Source organism: Melospiza melodia, chromosome 24 (genome assembly GCF_035770615.1).
Source record: "Melospiza melodia melodia isolate bMelMel2 chromosome 24, bMelMel2.pri, whole genome shotgun sequence".
Classification (NCBI taxonomy): Eukaryota; Metazoa; Chordata; class Aves; order Passeriformes; family Passerellidae; genus Melospiza; species Melospiza melodia.
Window position 1 is genome coordinate 8,417,102 of NC_086217.1, and position 19,311 is coordinate 8,436,412.

The 19,311-nt window shown below is 39.4% G+C and overlaps 1 protein-coding gene across 1 annotated transcript in view; it reads left to right on the forward strand.

Annotated features, from left to right (window-relative positions):
- The window catches only part of ANKFN1 (ankyrin repeat and fibronectin type III domain containing 1), a 105,817-nt gene that overhangs the window by 41,228 nt on the left and 45,278 nt on the right, over window positions 1-19,311 (forward strand). The window contains exons 4-6 of the mRNA XM_063175726.1: window positions 4,495-4,705; window positions 9,482-9,676; window positions 11,671-11,784. Of these exons, the coding sequence (XP_063031796.1) occupies window positions 4,495-4,705; window positions 9,482-9,676; window positions 11,671-11,784 (520 nt within the window). The remainder of the gene's footprint in view (window positions 1-4,494; window positions 4,706-9,481; window positions 9,677-11,670; window positions 11,785-19,311) is intronic.

A 19,311-nucleotide genomic window follows, 5' to 3' on the forward strand; every position in this document is an offset into this window, starting at 1 on the left:
AGTAAATTGTTGTCTTGCTGCAGACATAGCAATGTCCCAAAATAGCTTTATTCTTGAACTCATGTTTATCAAAACAAGTCTTTGCAGAAACTACCTTACCACTTTTTCCAACTCCAGTAGTACATAGTGGACTTTTTCAGTCAAACTTAGAGCAAATAGCTTGAAAGGGGCACTTCATTTTAATTAAGCTACATAAGATTGCATTTCTAAACACTCTGGCACTGAATCACTTACTGGAACATGGTTATTACTTACTGCAAAGCAATACTGTAGTTCTTTTCAGTATATACATTTGTGCATCACAGCAACACCTAAATAAATTAATCACAGAGCACAGCTGTCCAGCTAATGATTAGAGGCTGCAGGACTGAGTCAAGGAAAAAGCAATGTAAAAACTGCTCCTAAATTTCACCCAATCACTTTTAAATGTGATTAAGTTTTCCTTTGAATTTAATGCTTTTGTCCTTTCAGAGCAGAAGGAAGTTATCTAGTAAAGGTAAATGATTGCTCTTGTTAGTATTTGTGACAATATCAGCTGGACTAAAATAGAGCACTGGGTTTTAAAGACATTACTCCTTATACCTGTTTGGATTTCTTATCACAAGGCTGCAGATGCCTGAGACATGCTGCAATACTAGAAAGTCTTCTACATGGAATGTGATAAGCTTTTTGCAGCAAACTATATTATTTTCAAATATATTTCTGTTTTCAGTGTGAAAGCAAATAGGGAAAAGTTGGTCAGGTGTGTAGAATGTTTTTCTGGACTTGGAGAGCTGGGCTGGATGCACATTTCCAAATGGGGCAGTTCAGTAGCGTGGGTGAAGATGTAATAGATACCTTGCTGCCTCTCCAGGATGATTTTGACCGTCTAGCAGAGTTTGATGTGCTCTTCTATGGAAGAGGGACGCACACATGACCATTTAGAAAGGCCACATCACAGCTGCCATGATTTTACACTCTGAAATTACAAAACTTGCCAATGTATTTCAGCCTATTACCTGTGTCTGAATTGCTCATTTGGAAAACCTGATATTTGCAATTTGATCTTGTAATCATTTGGATTGGATGAAGCAGCTTATAATAGTCATGTTCTGTTTCTCATTTAAATCAGTGCAGCTTTTTCAATCAGATTTCTAATGAAATGAAGAAATAGAAATTTGCTTTTATTTTTTCCCTTTTGGTGAAATGTTCTTGCCAGCAGGTCAGTTGGCAACAGCATTTACGACAAATTTAACTTAAACATGTGCTTAGATTCTGCTCAGCAACTTACTTAGGGCCAAAATTTCACAAATACTTCAGGTATTTCATTTGGCAAGCAGAAGTCTGAAGATGCATTTTCAAAGCACACCAGCAGGTCTAAATCATGATAACCAAAAAACCCCAGTTCAAATCAAAATTTTAAAATTAATTCTACAGCAATCTGACAGGTAGGTAAAATCTGTTAAGGGGTGTATGTGTGTGTGTATATTTTAAAAGGACAAAATGCCTTTGTCAGCCATAATTTGGATTAATTTCAGCTATAATAGTGAAGTTAGCCATCTCTCTTTTATTATTATGTAATAGTGAATTTTTGGTTTGTTCAATGGAAGAAACTCATGGGATGTAGTACAAGATTTCCTGAGTTTCTGACAAAATTTGAATTAAAGCTAAATAATGATATTGAGCACTTAGAGTAGCACTCTCCGAATGCTAGGTCATTTAACTTTTGTGCACATATGTAAAGCAAATCAAAAGATAATTATTTATTCTGGTTTTTAAAAAAGGGACAACCATGTGTGTACACAGTGCCACAGAAGGGAGAATGTGAAGAGAAAAATAACCACCTTCCTGTCCTGAGTGAGCACCACATTACAGCCTTTCACTCAGTAATATCATCAGCTTTACCTTTTTGTTCTGCCCCCAAACTGTTTCCAAAAATGAACTTAACTAAAAGAAAGACCAATGCAGTCCTTCAGTTTCCTTCAACCAATTCCCTTTGTAATATGCTCTTGATTAGTTCACTTCTAAATAAGTAGATTTTCATAGCTGTGATCAATTACAAGAGTAATATGCTTTAAAAGTCTATCTGTTCACAATTCTGCATCATAATAATAAAGTCTCATGGAGTGAAGAGCAAGCTTTCTTTTTCCTCTGCACTTCATACATCAGTGCTCTCTGCATGTTAATTTTGAGTGCACAATACAGTGACATACAGCTGTTAAATCAATATTACTGTTGAGTGGAGCTGAAGACGTACAAAAGTATCAGAATCATACCAATAATTAAAATGTTTTGTAATTATAATTACTTAAAATTCTTTTGATGTCTAGCAAGAGCACTTCATTCTTTCAGCGTACGGGCAAAACACCAGAATAAACATAATGTTTCTGATATCAAGATTATAAAGGTGTTACATAAGCAAGACAGGTGTGTGGAACTACTGGAATGATAAGAAGTATTCCGGCATTGCAGTAAAAATTTCTGACATTTTTAAAGTTTTCCCTTATAATAAGAGAAATATGTGCTGTCTTCTTTTTTAAAATTTTCTGGACATGTGCTTTACCTAATGACAGAGTATATCCTTATAAATTATTTTTATTTTGATCAGAGGGGTTAAAAAATGGTAAATAGAGCTGCTTACCATTCCATTGTCCCTTTTTCTGAGATTTTTTTATCTTATATGAACCCTGGAATATGGCCTAAGTATCTAATTATAAAATTAAACCTGAATCTTATCATTTGGAGAAGAGTCTAAACCCAAGAATGTGGCAGAACTCCATGAAGAGCACTGATCTTTAAGTCATATCTTTTATTCTGCATGGAAACCTACAGAAAAAATATTTCTCCAGCATGAGCTGTTCAGTACTTCAGTGTCTACAAGGTGATTCCCAAGTCAGCACTACTGTCCCAGATTTGCATTATTGCTGCATAGCTCATCTCACCCTTAGATTGTCATCTTAACATAAGTATCTCATTTCTTTGCATTGCCAGTTTGGGGTACAGGGCACCTTCTGCACTCTCATCCTCCTGTTCTGCTGATCCCCAATACTCAGCACTGATGGGGTCCCTACTGAAACTTTTAGCTAACATCACCGTTGCAACTTCTTAGTGTGGTACCAATATTTCACATGCAAAGAGTAGACCAGAAGACCCCTGTCAGGCCTGAACATTTTGGAAGACACTTTTAACTTCAAGCCCGCTGAAAAAAAGCTCCTGTAGAATGGATGAAATTCCAAGGTGGAGGTTGGGACTGCAGTTTCCAAAACTGTTTGGAAACCCTTATTCCATGTGTTTTACAAGGAGACACACAGATGTTCCAGCAGGTCAATGTTGTTTCACTGAGAGCAAACTTGGACACAGATATGTCCAATAAAACTATTGATAAATTGATATTTTAGAAAGAAAATAAAGTTTTAGTGTGGTTAAGTATTAACTTCCAATCACAGTAGAAGATGGTTTCAGTTCAATATGTATTTCATGGAATAAAGAGTGCATTCTGGGATGAGAATTTTCTCAGTGGTTTTGGGGTTTAAACTATGTATCTGAATCTGTGCTCTGAGCCCTTCTTGCCTTGCTGGGCCTCTTGCTCCTGCTAATTCATTCCAAAGAGGGAAAAACTCTATCAGGTAATTATGGCAATGGGACACTGGGAGAGAATTTAAAGAATCTTGGCAAATAACTTGTCATTACTGCAGGCTCCAGAAGGATGTTCTCATAAGAGAAACCTGCAGGCCCTGCTACTCTCCTGCACCTGCTTCTCCCCAGCTCAATTAGGAAACAACAGGGGCTTTTGTATTGTGCCTTTCCTTTATCTCCTTGACATTGCTAAGGAAAAGGTTCAGCGGTTCTCCCTGCCTGAGAGTTGGTGCTGTGGAAGTTCTCATGTTTGGCTGCTTGTGCTCTCTGCTGCTCAGACATGCACACTGGACAATCCAGTTTTTCAGTCCCATTTCTACATGTGTTTATAAGGCCTACAAATTTCAAAGTTTCCTCTGGTTACAACTTGAAAGCAATAATACAGGCACCTAGAAATAACTGAGGTGACACACTGGATCACACTGGAACTGGGAAGGTTTTTCTGCAGAACTGCTTGTTTGATCTGGATTTTCATCATCTGATTGTAGTTTTCTACTTGAAATTTTGAGTTTGAAAACCTCAGTAGTCCAAGGCTCTGCCAAAATTGTAGTGTGTCATCCAGTTTCACACTGCAAACATAATGTTGCTCATACAGTTTGATTACAGGACAGATGTCTAAATAAAAATGTGTTTGTTTCATATGGGTTTGAATGTCACTTGAATTTTCCCACAGACCTGAAGCAATTTCAAGCACTCCAGGGGTAGACCAAGCTCAGTTCTGCTGCAAACATTTGCCTTGCTTCAAGCTGAGCCTAAGTTGGGGCTGGAGGCACAATATCTTATTTTCAGGAGCAAACTCACAAAACACAAATTTTCTCTGTTTTTAAAGCGCTACCATATGAAAAGTTTTACTGAATTTCTGTCTTTATTGAAACACAGAACTTCCAGTGCAATGAAGCTATGTTTGAGGCCGTAGAGCAGCAGGACCTGGATGCTGTTCAGATCCTTCTTTATCAATACACCCTGGAGGAACTGGACCTGAACACACCGAACAGCGAGGGACTCACTCCTTTGGATATTGCCATCCTGACCAACAATGTCCCCATTGCCAGGACCCTTCTGCACGTTGGGGCAAAGGAAAGCCCACACTGTAAGTAAAGAACACAAACTGACTTAGATAATTGCTTGTATGAGATCAGTTCTGCTGTTAGTGAAAATCAATTACACCACACACAAAAATTGCCTGGTTTTATCATAAAGATGATTATAAAAAGAGTGCTGGAGGATATTTGCAGCAATATCTACTCATTGAATACGTGCTCAGTAGATTTGTTCTCTCTCTCTCAGATTCACCAACTAATCAATCATGTTGAGCTTCTAATGTGATTAACACCGGGGCAGCTGGGTTAATAGCAGCCTTGAGAAAAAAATCTTTAAAAATATGGCAACAGAAACTCAGTGATTCAAAGATCGTGGTCTGAAATGCAGAGTTTGTCATCAAAAGTGAAAGGATGATGGGCTGTCTAGACTTTGCTTTATTTTTATTATCCTTTTGATTTTGGCTATGCTGCCTTCAGGAGGCTGGTTATATTGAAACCTATCACTTCCATTCCCCACAGAACCCTCACTACTGGTCTTCAAATGGCCTCAAATCCCACTTAAATGAGAATTTCAAAATTCTACAGAACCAGAGAAGACCTATACACAAAACAGACCTTCTCACTTTACTGGAATCCCAATATTGCTTATAACTACATATTGTAGTTATAAAACTGCTTTGTATTCCTTCATGGGGCTTTTTATGCCCAGTTTGTGGGTTGGAGGGTGACTAACCAACCCAATTAATCACCCATATACCATGACACAAACTCTGACGCCTTATGTGGGTCTAAAAATACCCCGATGTAAGAGAATTTGTTTTAAACTGTCAATGCCTATATTTAGGACATTCCCAGCAAGGCTATAATGAGACTGTGTTTGAGGGGTTCGGCCACTGCAGACTCTGCCATTAATTTGAAGTTAGTTAAATTAACAACATTTAGTGCTGGCATGTCAATCTCAGTGCTCCAGGAAATTGCACCTTGAGGCTACTAACATTGCCAGTTTTTTCACTGGAGAGTGTGTGTGCATGTGCATGTTGAGTTTTTTTGCCAGACCCTCAGTGTTGGTACACCTTTATTGCTTTTCTATATCCACAGCACTTATATTATCATTTATTCTGGCCTCCTTTAACCTTCCCTGGAGGTTTTTGCATAGTGTAGCTGCTCAGTGAAAAGAGTTTTTTAGTTTTATATTTATTTGTTTATTTTTCTGTCATGGTTCATGACTGAGGCTTTAAAAAAAAGTGTGACAGCATTTAGAGTGCATGATTGACTGCTGAAGCAACATTCATTAACCATGACAAATCTAGAGGAAAACACAGTCTTGAGTGTTCTAAACAGCAGTAAAAAAGACTAAACTAATTTTTCATTGACCTCATCTGTAAATAAATGCAGTCTGATGGCGAGCAGGGGCAATCATAAATTAGTATTCATTTCCTGTAATTAATGCAAACATGCCTATGAACACAGAGAATATGAATATATAACCACCTCATTTCCATTTCAAAATATACCCACCAAATTTCCACTTCACTTATCTTGATTTTTAGTTTTTCTGATTGAAATAATGGATGAAACATTCCCAGTAAAAAGCAAACGATCGTTTTGTTTGGATTTCTTACCTGAAGGGTTTGCAGTGGCTGTTTGAGAGTGAAATGCAAAAACTTATTTTCAGCCCTCAGAACAAAGGTTCAGAGCATCTTTGTGCATGTCTTCACTCTTGTGGAACTGATGGCAGTCACCTTCTCTTTTGTCCAGACTTTCTGCTCTGCTTTTCGTACTCAACCAACCCTGTTCAAATTAAATCCTGTTTGTATCATCTCAGGGCTGCAGGAGCATGATCCAGCACCCAGCAGGAGTATTTTCATTCCGCTGTGGTGGGCAATTGAGCAAGACTTCTGCAGGCTGAATGGGAGGGTAAAATCCTGACTCACCCAGTTTGGGGACTGGACACAGCATCTCTTAATGTGATTAGAAGTGTACAAGACAGATGCACAGAGCTGGGAAAAGGTGAAATGGAAGAATTCCTCATTCCAAGTGCAAACAAAAAGCTTCCTTCACAGAAAACCTCTGCTCTTTCACTGTATATATTAGCTGTAGTGATTCAGCTGAAATTTCATTATAGCCTCTAACCTAACTCTGTAGAAAAGAGAATCTGGAGGACAGATAGTTTCCATCTGTATCACCTGGATTTCTGCCTGGAACAGCAGCAGATAAAGCAATAGAAAGTAAAATTATGATCTTCATCTCCACATGGAACTCAGATTATATAAATCTCAACAGGAACCCAACATCTTTTTATAAACAAAGTAACTAAGATCAGAGAGTAGACCATTTAAAATATTAATTTAGTTGGGGAGAAGACAAAGTGATATCTTTTCAGTTACTATCGTTTATCATATACTCATGGTTTGGCTTGTTCATGTGAACCCAAATAAAAATAAGATTAAAATTCCCACTGGCTGATTGGACATCAGAGACTCAGCAAATGTGGATCTGAGCCTTGATTAAACAGATAGAGCCAGATCCTTAGTGAGAACTTGAACCAATGCCAATGCTCAACCACCTGAAGCTCTGGCACATAAAATCTCCTTCCTCAGTCCTGTTGTGCTATCAGATGTGTTGCATGTTTATTGTAGGCATGGATCCAGGAAACCCTATCACCTCTGGCCTCCCAGTAAACAACAGTTCTGAGGATACCAGCAGGTTCCAGGGAGCCTGGCCATATGTCCCTGATGTCCATATGAAGAATGATCAAACTTAAGAAGGCTGGCTTCAAGCCAGCTTCTGAAACCAAAGTCTTAGAGACAAACATTCTTCAAAAACAACTCTTTGGATGTCAGAGGTGTTGAGTAATTCTTTGCTCTCCCGTGGCTGTAAAGATCCCAGGCCACTTTTCACATTAGTAGGGTTATTCTTGGACTCTGGTAAACTCTGGCTGTCATCCTGTTATGAGAGACAGAGACAAAAGTTAAAATGAGAGGTTCAGGCTGGATAAAACAAACACCTTTTTCACTATAAGGACAACGAAGCAGTGGAAAAATCTTCATCCATCCTGGGAAGTTTTCAAGACCAGACTGGATAATGCCTGCAGTAACTCAGTTTGACCTCTTGGCTGAGCCTGTTTTGAAGAGTATTGGTCTAGAAAAGTTCCTTTCCAATCTAATTTGTCCCATGTAATCCCAGTTTAGAAATAATGCTTTCATATCCACATACATATTTGCTCCTGTCATGTTTTGGTGTCAAAAACCTATGAGAGTCTTGGTGCTTTATATGGTACAGTTTGATGTTTTCAGAAATATCTGCTGCTCCTGACTTGTGCAAGTGAATTATGGGTTCAGTCTGTGTGAGACTCCTGCTGTTCCTGTGAAAGACTTGGGGCAACCAAGAGCCTGCCTGTCTCTACTTAGCAATTCCTCACTATTGCTAAGAGAAGCCACATGTGCCAGAGCACTGATTATGGAAAAAAGAGGCCCTTTAAATTAACGCTATCTCAGAGCTCTTCTGCAAAAACACTGAACACCAAAGTGATTTTCTGTGATTTCAGAATTCCTTCTCTAGTGCACTCTTTCCTGCATATTAAAAACCAAATCAATACCTGAATTTATTTTCAAATTAAACATCTTTACAAGTCCTACTTTCTAAACTGCAGATTGAACAATTTTAGGCTAAGAGCAACTCTGAAAATAGGACTTGATTCACCACATTTCACTGTACAATCAAGGGGCTTGTTTGGGAACTTGGGCTAAAATCAAACCTATTCTAGTTTGTAACCTATGTGATCTTAATTTTCACCTTGATGTAGCCCACAATACTTCACACAGAAAATCTGAACAGCTAAACATCAAATTAATATTATTCTAGGCATGGGAGGAAAAAATCTCCATGTGGCAAGCTGCTCGCTGTCTGTCAAAGGACTAATTAAATTCTCTGGGCAAAACTGTGGAAAGAGATCAATTCTCTACCAGCCGTGGACCTTAGGCACAAAAAATTCTTAATTTTGCCTATCAGATCTCTTCTTGTTTGGTGAAGTTTATATATTGTGTTTGTAATCAGTACAAAATCCTTTTTTTAAATGTAAGTTTACAATATTATACTGAAGCAGAGGTTAGAGAGCAAGGTTATTATTTTAGCTTGGTTTTCATATTTGATTTACAACAGATATGCAATTTCAGTCTATTTAAGACAATTCTAAGCATAGGAGAAATACCTGAGGAAAAAATTTGGCAAATTAATTCATGTGTTAATGACATTTAAGTGGCCTGACCTTTAAGGAAAATCAAAATAAATGCAATAATACAGAAACACTGTCAGAATACAACCTGACACCCTGTTGTTCAGGGTGCAGGTAGCACTCGGATTAAATGGTGGCTGCAATTCTCCTGGAGTGACAAATGTGGTTCTGTTGAAGTGGTGATCCTGTAGAAGGGCTTGATTTTCCTCTGAAGGTCCAGTGGTGGTTATGGAGACCTTGTCCTCTGAGAATCCAGTAGAGAAAAGGCAGCAGTGGTGTTCCAAACCTCAGATCATATCCGGGTAAGAATGCTTGGTATCTCCCCCTGGGCGGAGCATCTCCCAAGGGGATGATGTAATTTTATCAGCCATGCAGTGACACTCAATGGCCCATGAACAGAAGAGATCCCTCAGAGTTATCAGGGATGAGTCATGAAGGAAATAAGGAACTCTGCCCTGTCTGGTTCTAACAGCTTATGAAGATGGTGATGGAATACACACTTTTGAGTACATCTTACCTTGTAACCTAAGATGTGTTCTGAGCATGGCCAGCAATTTGGCAAGCACTTCCTATTTCCCTCTTTTCCTGGCAGTTGTGACCGTGGAGAGCAGGTCTGTGCACCTGAGCACGCTGGTGCAGGAGGCCCAGCAGAGAGTGATGGAGTTATCGGCACAGGCAGCGAGCGAAGGGCTGGGCACGGACAGCGCCGAGCGGGAGAAGCAGCTCAAGGGCTGGGAGTGGAGGGCCAGGCTCTACCAGCGCATGAAGGCCGGCTACGAGCATGCCCGTGAGTATGTTGCCCTTTTCTCAACTTGGAAATGAAACTTGAGGTAATTTTAGTAAGGAGGTAATAAAAAAAGAGACCTTTATTTGGAGGCCTTCAGGGGCAGTTATAGAAAGATGTCCACAAAAGCCCACCCCTACATTTTTATCGGTTTTAGGAAATTAGCATAATGGATAAAAAGGAGGATGAGTGGTGATGCAATTCCCCCCACCCAGGTCAAGCCCCTTCTCTGGAGTTCCCCCCTTGGCACTGGCTGTGCTCTGAACATGAAATGGATCTCAAGGAATTGTTCTCAGCCTTGGTTCCCAGGAAGAACCAAGAACCCTGCACCTCCTGGAGCTTGGAGCTCTGGAATGTTTTGTCTTTGTTTTTGCTTGCTGCTTAAGGAAAGGCTATGGAAAAGCACTGGGCAAACTAGCTACTAATACAACAGGCTACAGAGCTCCAAATATAGGTGTGGAGAATACAGGGAACCTATAAAACAAAAAAAGGCAAAAATGACATCAAGTACAAGGAAACAGCAAAATTCCAGGCAGGAATCAGCAGCTGAGAACTCTCTCCAAAGATGATGATCCTCACAGCACTGCTGTGAGTGGGAGCTGGAGGAGGTTGGGATGGGGAAACTGAGGCACAGAGGTGAAATGGCCTTTCCAAGAGGGAGAAGGAAATCACTGTTAGAACAATAAAAGGACCAAATATCTCAGAGAAACAAGCATATGGCTCCTTAGGTTGCATAAAATTAATACAACATCCAACATACCAACTCTTCCTTCAGGATGCAATGATTCTGCCCTGCTTATCTCTTTTCACATTTACTCCTGGATCTCATTTAACATGTTCAGAATTTAAAACAGGATGCTATAAAACAACATCTGAATAGCCAGGAAGAGGGATGGAGATGTTGGCCTTTTCTCTGTCGTAATTTGATTATTTTTCAAAAGAACTTACTATTTTGGAATGGGATTGTTCCAAATATTTGATCAAGCAGTGAAATTTCATTTTGCACATAAATATTGTGAAAATTTAACCTTAATTTGATAAGCACTAATCCTAATCTTGGTATCCATTTCATCACCACAGCCACAAATTGAGTCACTTTAAACAGTTGTACAAGTGAGTCTGTATCCAAATTAAATGGAATTTGGGCCCAAATGAAGGAGTAAACAGGCCTGAATTGTTTCTAGACACATGGATCTTTTAGCTGTATCCTATGTGATGGAATACAATCATTGCCATTAACATTTTAAAAACCATCTTTATATAAATGTACTCACAAATAATTTTTGCAAATTTATTGTAAGTTAGGGTTATTTCTTCAAGACAGATGTAATACTCCTTCTCTTAGATACAAAATACAGGAAATACAGAAATAGTGAAAGTTAATATACTGACTTTTAAAATCAATCCCAGCAGTAAGTCATGACATTTTTGTGTTTTCTGAATTGAGTCTATTGATATTCTGCAAATTAAGCTTTTTTTCCCCTTTTTTTTTTTTAACAAAAATGTTAGATCCCAATTGACAACTGCATTTTGGGGCTATTGCACCAAAACAGTTGTGAAATTTGCAATTTTTGAATCCCGATAACATAAAAATGTTTTCTGGTTTTTGATGAATTTGAGTTTGTTAGTGAAACCATCAAGGTTTCATTAGCTCTTTGTGGTTTTGTCCTTTCCCTCTCCTCTTACCCACCCCAAGAGATTTATAGGGGCTTTTCATTGACATAATTAGCATGGATCTGTTTTATTGGGTTACATATATGCAGGAAGATATTTTTAACCAAAAAGGAGCCAAAAACCATGATAGAAACAAATGGTGTCTGCAGGATATTGTTAGTAGGGTCACTAATTAAAATGCTCAAAAGGCAGAAAACACAAACACCTACAACCCAAAGCTCACAATTGCAGGGTGATTTTCAGTGGGTTCTTTGAAGACTCAGGAACATTGTTTGAATAGGATTTGTTGTGCTGAAGAGCTGATGTTTTCTCTTCTCTCCCAGGAGCCCCCGAGGCGCCAAGCAATGTCTGTCTCATGGTAACGAGCAGCACATCACTCACTGTCACCTTCCAAGAACCCCTCAGTGTCAACTCAGCTGTGGTGACCAAGTATAAAGGTACTGGATTTTGACATCTCTCATTCCCCTTAACAATGTACAAAAATTTGAGGGCTAAGTGGCAAAGGTATTTATATGCAAGAGGTTATATTACGATGCAAGTAGTGTTTAAATGTAATTATTTTCCCAGTAAACAGACATAGAAGTGGAATTTTCTTGAAAGATTACCCAAGGACAAAATTTTTATTAAAAAAAAAGAAAAATAAATTAACCAAAATCTTTCTCCATGAGTGCTTTGAAGAAGTTTGCTTGACTCACTGTGGTTAAGACATCAGCTCAATGACTGGGTTGAGATGAGCAGTTACAAAACACAAACTAACTTTTGGTGCCTGTGGGCTCCTGAAACCATGTGTATCCTTGTAAAAGCCAAACCCACACCACCATTCCTTAAAGGAATGCCTCTGGAAGCTGAAACTTCTGGCACAGGCATCATACAGCCCAATTAATTAGCTATTCCAGGGCTGCCACATCATTCTTGGAAGAGTGATACATTTGGGGTGGCACCAGTTAGTTGCAAAGTGGAATGAATAAGAAAATGCTTCCATCTGAATAGCCCTGTTGAATAGAGATGGTTTTAAAACAGAATTTCTGTTCCACAGGAAATTCCAACATTAAGCAAAAAAGCAAGTTTTATTGAAGATTAGAACAAAAATTAGAATTTTTTAAATTTCCTGTTTAAAGGAACTTTCAGGTTTTCTACAATCCTTGGAACAGTAAGTTCTTCAGTGTTCAGCACCGCAATCCACAGCCTCCAGCTTGCAGTGGGAGCGGGAATCCTCCCACAGGTCCAGGGACTGGGGATCTGCAGCCTCCTTGGCCCTGCCCAGGGGAGTCAAGGAGTGGGAGCCTCAAAGTCCCCTTAGTTATTTCCCCCAGTTTCTCCCTTCATGCATCCTGCTGTGTTTGTTTCTTTGTGTTAATCATTGAAAACTCCTTTCAGAGGTGCCTAAACCCAAAGTTCCCATTCTCACAGGCAGCACTGTCCTGGCTGTGTGGCGGGGAATGTTTCATGTTTCCATGGGGGTGTCCCAGGGATGGTTTCAAGAGGAGAAATTCAGAAAGATCCCATCCCTCAAGGGTCCAGCAGCTCAGGGAGTGTTTCCAAAGATGGGACAGGCAGTTCACAGGCTCCACTGGCACCAGCACAAGCTCCCAAAGCACCACAGGAGTTTATTTTGGAAAGGGTACATTGTCTCTTTCCTTCCTCCTCCTGCTTCTAGTCACAGATTCCACTCATCACTGGCTAGGCCCAGCAAAATAATTTTTTGCATTCTACGAAGAAAAAAACCAAAACCCAACCTCCCAGACACTACTGAGGCCATCAAAGTGATAATGCCCTGACAGCCTCAGTAGAAGGCAAATTAATGTATTACACCTAGTCAGCTGTGCACTGTGCAGGAAGTGTGATTTTCAAAAACATCAAAGCCCTTTAGAAGCCTAAATCTAATTTTCAGCAATGGGTTGTGTTGCCAGGAAACTAAATTTCATTTAAGAGCTTCCCACTGCCTGCTTTACTCATGAAAACAATACTTGGGCTCCTAAAACACCAAAGTTCTCTAGAAAATATCAGACTGTTCTTCGTAATAGTTGTATTTTAAATAATCCTGAAACATTGTCCACCCTCTAATTATAATGATTCTTGGTATTTTCACAGAAGATCACATTCCCAAACAGAGCTAATTTTTAAAAATAATTCTGTGAAGGCTGCAGTACTTTTCTCTTGGGTATTCATTTGGGTTGAGTCTGGTTTGTACCGTGTCAGTGGTGTCCTGTTTTTGATAAACACAGCATTCAGAGAAATTTAATCCAACCTGACCTAACTTTCAGACCAGGTAGCACTGCCCTGTATTTTGAATTACCCTCACTCATGATCATTTTATGCTTTATCAAGTTGACAGTTAGTCTTGACAGAATATTCTTTTTAAATCCTTTGTCCCAGGAGACTTGTATATTTATGGTTAGATAAAAAGAAAGATCATTAATAGCTCCTTTTGGTGACTTTCAGGAATTAATTAAGCACTGGTTGTAGAATTGTTTATTACATTATGGAGTGAGATTCTTTGTGCTACTTTGAGGGGTCATAAAATGAACCTTTCAAATGATCACTTGCAAGAATGATTAGAACCAGCTAACAATTACTAGCCCTGAAAGGAGAGCTTGATAACAAAGTGTGAGTATCTTTTTAGTCAGATATATAAACCTCCGTCCAGAAAACCACCGAAGCATTTTGCTAATTCAGGAACAAAAAAAAACCAACCAAACAAAAAAACCAAAACAAACAAACAAAAAAGAAGACATTAATGTGGGTTTTTTCCCCCTCAATACTTTACCATTTCTTTTTCTAAGCAAATTAAAATTCAGGAGCATTTGCACCAGTGTTTAGGGAATACCTGCTCATTAACAGAAACTAATAATGTTCTTTTCTCTGGGCCTGAACTGTAGGGAATAAAAACTGACATCAATTCTGTTTGGCTTAGTTTAGTTCCCTAAAAACAGTGAAAAACTGCCAATTCAATTTATCCTGTGTCATCTTTGTTTTTCCTTTTCTTCTTTCTTTTTTTTTTTTTTTTTTTTTTTTTCCCAAAGCTTTATTTGCCCAAATGTTTTTTAGAAACTGGGCTTGGAACATTATCTAACTGTCTGCTGTTTTCCTGTGTGTGATCTTTTCCCTTGTTAGCAGTATAACTTACAAATAATCATAGAGGAGAATAATACTTTGCACTCACTCTCTAACCACTAAAACCATCTCACTTCATTAGGAGATTTAATTTTAACCACACACGGTGAATGGGTATTGACTTTGGTGTCCCAGCTGGATGGCAGCTCAGTGACTGCATTCTGTTCAGCCATTGCTTTAAGCAGCCAGAGTATTCTTTACTTCCTCTCCTGGATTGTTGTTTAATGTTGCAGGCACCATCCTAATGGCTCCCTTCAGCTTCCCTCTGGAGAAGGCTGCAGCGTGGTGGTAGCTGACGTGAAATGATTCCTAAGTATATTGTAACTTAGTAAAGTGTTTTGAGGCTGGAAGCAGACAGCCATGGCATAAATCAATAATAAAAGTAATAATCTGCTCCATGCTAAGAAAGACTCCAAGCCAGAGACACCTCACCCCAGCCAGTTTTAGGAAGGATGTGAAGCATCACTGTAATATTGAGGGGGGAAAAACCCTGCCCTTGGCTAATTGTGCCCTAGAGCCAAACTTCACATCCCACCATGGAAGTACTTAGGACCTGCTTTAGTTTTACATCTTTGAAAACACAATCAAAACCTTCCGGTTAACGTACAAAACATCTTGCCAGAGTTTGAAGCCAGGGAGAGCTTTCTGTTTACACCAGCACACTGGTACTGCAGGATGTTTTGTTATCCCAGAGCTGCAGCACTGAAACCATCTCCTAAAACCACCCCACAGCAGCACCATCAACACTCAGACAGCACTCAGCTCCCAGGAACACCCACCAGAGGCAGCAGCAAGGGCTTGCTGGGCTTTAAGAACTCTTGTCTTTCACTAACCAGCTTTTTTGGGTTTGCGTGTTCCACATAGCACATACACATAAAGAAAGAGGGATTTTTCAAAGAAAAAAAAGTGAAAGTAATGTTAAGTAATTTTGTTGCATTTATTTTCTGTGGATTTTAAACCTGATAATTATTTTGCTTTTACAGTGAATAAGTACAGATAAACCTCTTCTTACTGCATGATTTTTTTTCATCTCATTTCCCATGAGAAGTAGTCATAATAATGCTGTGATACCAAAGTATAGGATAAGGAAGGAAAATGGACACAGTGTTGATCACTACCTACTGGAAAGAATCACCATGCAATGAAAAATCTCTGTTTATATTTTATTTACAATTTTTAAACAAACATCTATATTCCCTTTTGAAGAAAAAAAAATGAAACAGCTTGTATAACCCAAGTTGAGCTAATTTATTTTAGAGCCTGGAACTATTTATGTTTGAAGAGAAAGGAAGAAAGACATGTTTGATGTAGCAAACAAAGCTAATCTTCTCTGTTTGGTTGTAGTTGTGAATGCCAAGTTATTTTCCAGATAGTGATGCTGAGCTGTCTGGGCCACTTTAGCCCTTGTTACCTTTTTGTTTAGTTTGGTCTTTTAGCAGAGTATTTCATGTTTGTTAGAACTACCCAGCTGCCTTCCAGGATTTCTTTTGGATGGAGAGAAGATTTTTATTTTCCGTCAGTGTAGCTCTTTAAAACATGAAACAAAACAAAACAGGTTGGCTTAGATCAAGAAAGAAGGAGTCATGTTTTGCTTAAATTTTGAGAAAAGGTCGTTCCCTGCCTCCTTTCTTCCAAAGCATTTTGTGATCTATTTCAGATTTATTTTTTGAATGAGAATAATTGTCTTTGAGTCACTGTTTCAGTCCTGGCTGGATATGCAGCAGCCCCAGGGTGTTGCTGTCACAGGGCTGCATGAAAAGGGTCAGTGCCAGTCCAGAACAGACCAGTACAATTCACTGCTGTCACTGGGAGTCTCAGTAAGGGATGGGGGAGCTGCCTTTGCACTCAGGGTCAGCACCTGTGCTCAGGAATGAGGAGCCTGGGCCTGTGTGAGACCTGGAGCTCCAAAGAAACCTGGATCTGGGATTCTCAGCTGGCTTCTCACCAAGTCAATGGAAATTTACCTTAAAGATTTCAGTGTGAAAAACCTCCAAGACTTAACAGGAGTTATCTATAAATTTTGTGTGATTCTGCATGTTTTATTCTTGGGGGTCATCCTTTCACAACCAAATAATCTCATCATTTTGTGTGGGCTTCTGCTTGTCCCCATGAACACATACAAACAGCAAATACCACATTTTTTAATTTGTGTTCGATATGTTTATCAAAAGTTGGCCTTCCATGTTTGACCAAGTTTGGATTTGTTCCATAGCAGGCTCCCTGCAGTGATCCTCAAAGACCTAAATATACAGATATATTGCTATATCTCTATATCCATATCTACATATATCTTTCTCCACTTTGGTGGCAACTATCTGCTCCCATAGCAGTGTCAGAGTGCAAAGCAGCAAGCCTGTGCTTTCTTTGACTTCTAGAAGAACCCTGGTTATGGAAATGAATGCTTGTGGAAGCAAGTCTTACGAAAACAAAGAACTTTAATAATAATAGCTCTGTCTCTCTAAAGTAGATGCTGTGTCACTGCTTGATTCTGGTCCAGTCCATAGAGGAATTGAGCAGCATTCTGCACTTGGTCTTGAACCCTTTCCACTTATTATTCAAAGTTTCTTTGTGTATTTTGAAATTCATTCTCTCTTTTTAAAAACAGTTCTTGCTCCATAAAAAGAAAAGAGAATACATTTCTTTGTAAGACATTTGAATTTATCCTGCTGAATAGGTGTGGTCTGATATTTTTTACAGTAGTTCATTTATGGCATTTTATTAGGTCTCCCGGGCACTTTATTTGCACGTTACGTTTTGGTAGCTAACAGGACTGTGCAATTTGACTTCTATTTTTATGCCTAGCCAGTACAGAAATGTATAAAAGTTAAAACAAACCTTTCTATTTCTAGCTCCTGTCAATGTCTGTAGTATGTGCTGGACTTTACATAAAATTTAAGACCTTCTATTATTTAAGTTTGTTATGTATTTAAAATCACCTTTGAACATGAATCACATATTAAGTGATGGTGTAATTAACTAATGTGGCTAATCAAACACCATTTACTCAGCTGAATCATTCTTTCCTCCTGCTTTGTGTTTTATAAGGATTTTGAACAGCAGCTCAGGATGAATAGCTATGAGAAAACCCAGACATACAGTCTCTACTTTTGTCTGCCTTCATTTCTGAGGAAAAAGGCTCCTATCATGATGTTGAATTTTAGACACTGCGTTGTCTTTTATGTTTGCTTTGACTTACCAAAATTATTGCGTTTTGGGGTTTTTTTAATGGTTTGTATGTGGCTGTTACAGCTCCCATTTCATAGGTATGGCACAAAAGAGGTGAATTCCTTGTAATCAGTGGCAGGACTGGGACTCAAGACCTTCAGCTTCTGTCTTGAAGGAGATCAATGATTTAGCAGATATTTTGATTAATGGATTTGGGAATGAAGACTTACTGAAGACATAAACAAAAACAGAATGTCTTCAAAGGGTTTATGGCAAAGTTTCCCTGCTCACAGCTTCATCTTAAGCCTTCTCTGGCCCATCATGGATTTTCTTGGACCACTGACAAGCATCAAAGGTCTGGGTCTTATTTGCCTCCCCAGCTAAAGCCTGATCCTGTTCTAGTAATCAGATCTGACCCCCAGAACTGATGCCTGTCTGTAAATTTGGAATCAGGTCTTGGGATCTGCTGCAACCTCCTACCTCGTGTATTGAGCATAAACTGCAGGGTTTCCTGCTGCATGAGTGCCCAGTTAGTTCAGGCATGAGCACCCCATCAGTCTGTGCACAAGCACCCAGTTAATTTACTAATGAGCACCCAGCTGGCTCCCCCACGAGCTCCTTCTTACCCCAGTTCACACCTGAGCACCCACTGGGCTCACTCCTGAGCAGAGTGATGGGCATGGATGGCAGTTTCCAGGAGCCAGGGTCAACTGAAGGAGTGGGAGGAGGTCAGGAGAAGCCATGTGATGCTCACAGCTGGCCTGGCTATGTCTCATGGAAAACCCAGCAATGAGTGAAAGCCACAACAGAGAGAAGGGAAGCTGACCGTAGGAGAGCAGGAGGACAAGCACATTAAGTTCAGTCTAGGAAAGATGATGGGTAGCTGTTCACTTAGATGTTTTTCTAATTATATTTACTTTCTTCTACTTTGAATGAATTATTAGAAATTTGGGTTAATTTTCAATAAATTAAACTAAGTTAAATCTCCCCAAATCAAGGATGGTACACCTGTCTGCACTGCTAGGGAAGGTGAAAGCTCTTTAAGTTACTGTAGGGATTATTTTATAAAGAAATAAAAGCCTTAAATATGTTTAATCAACATCTATGCAGCAAAGTCCCTCTTCATATCACAGAGGAACTAGAGAACAAGGAGTGGAATATCACAGAGGAACCAGAGAACAAGGAGTGGAATCCCATTAAACAGATTCCTTGAATTACCCTCTGAGTACTTCCTTCCTTTGTTCCCCACACTGTGCAGTGCTCTGCTTTGCCTCCTACCTTGTGATAGATTACTTTTTTGAGTGCATTTTCCCAGCTGCTGATTATTAACTCTATTTCAATGCCGTGTTTTGGGCCGGAGCTGAGCCTGCCCGTGCGCGCTGTGCCGACGCTCAGAGCACGGGAGAGCAACGCTCCCACTGCAGAGGAAGCTTGCAGAACCCCAGCCAAGCTTTTCCAGCATGTGAAGCCTCTGCATAAGAACCCCATTTATTCTTCAATCCCCTCTCACAGTTCTAACACATGTTCTCTCCCACTTTTCCTTCCACGGCCACAGTGGGGTATGTTTGTAATTTCAGGGCTGAGAAACAAATCTTGGCTGTTATTATAATCCATTGTAGCTTTCCAACCACTAGCCCACATTGGAAGGCTGCATGTGCACCCACATGGCACATTTTCTTAGTTAT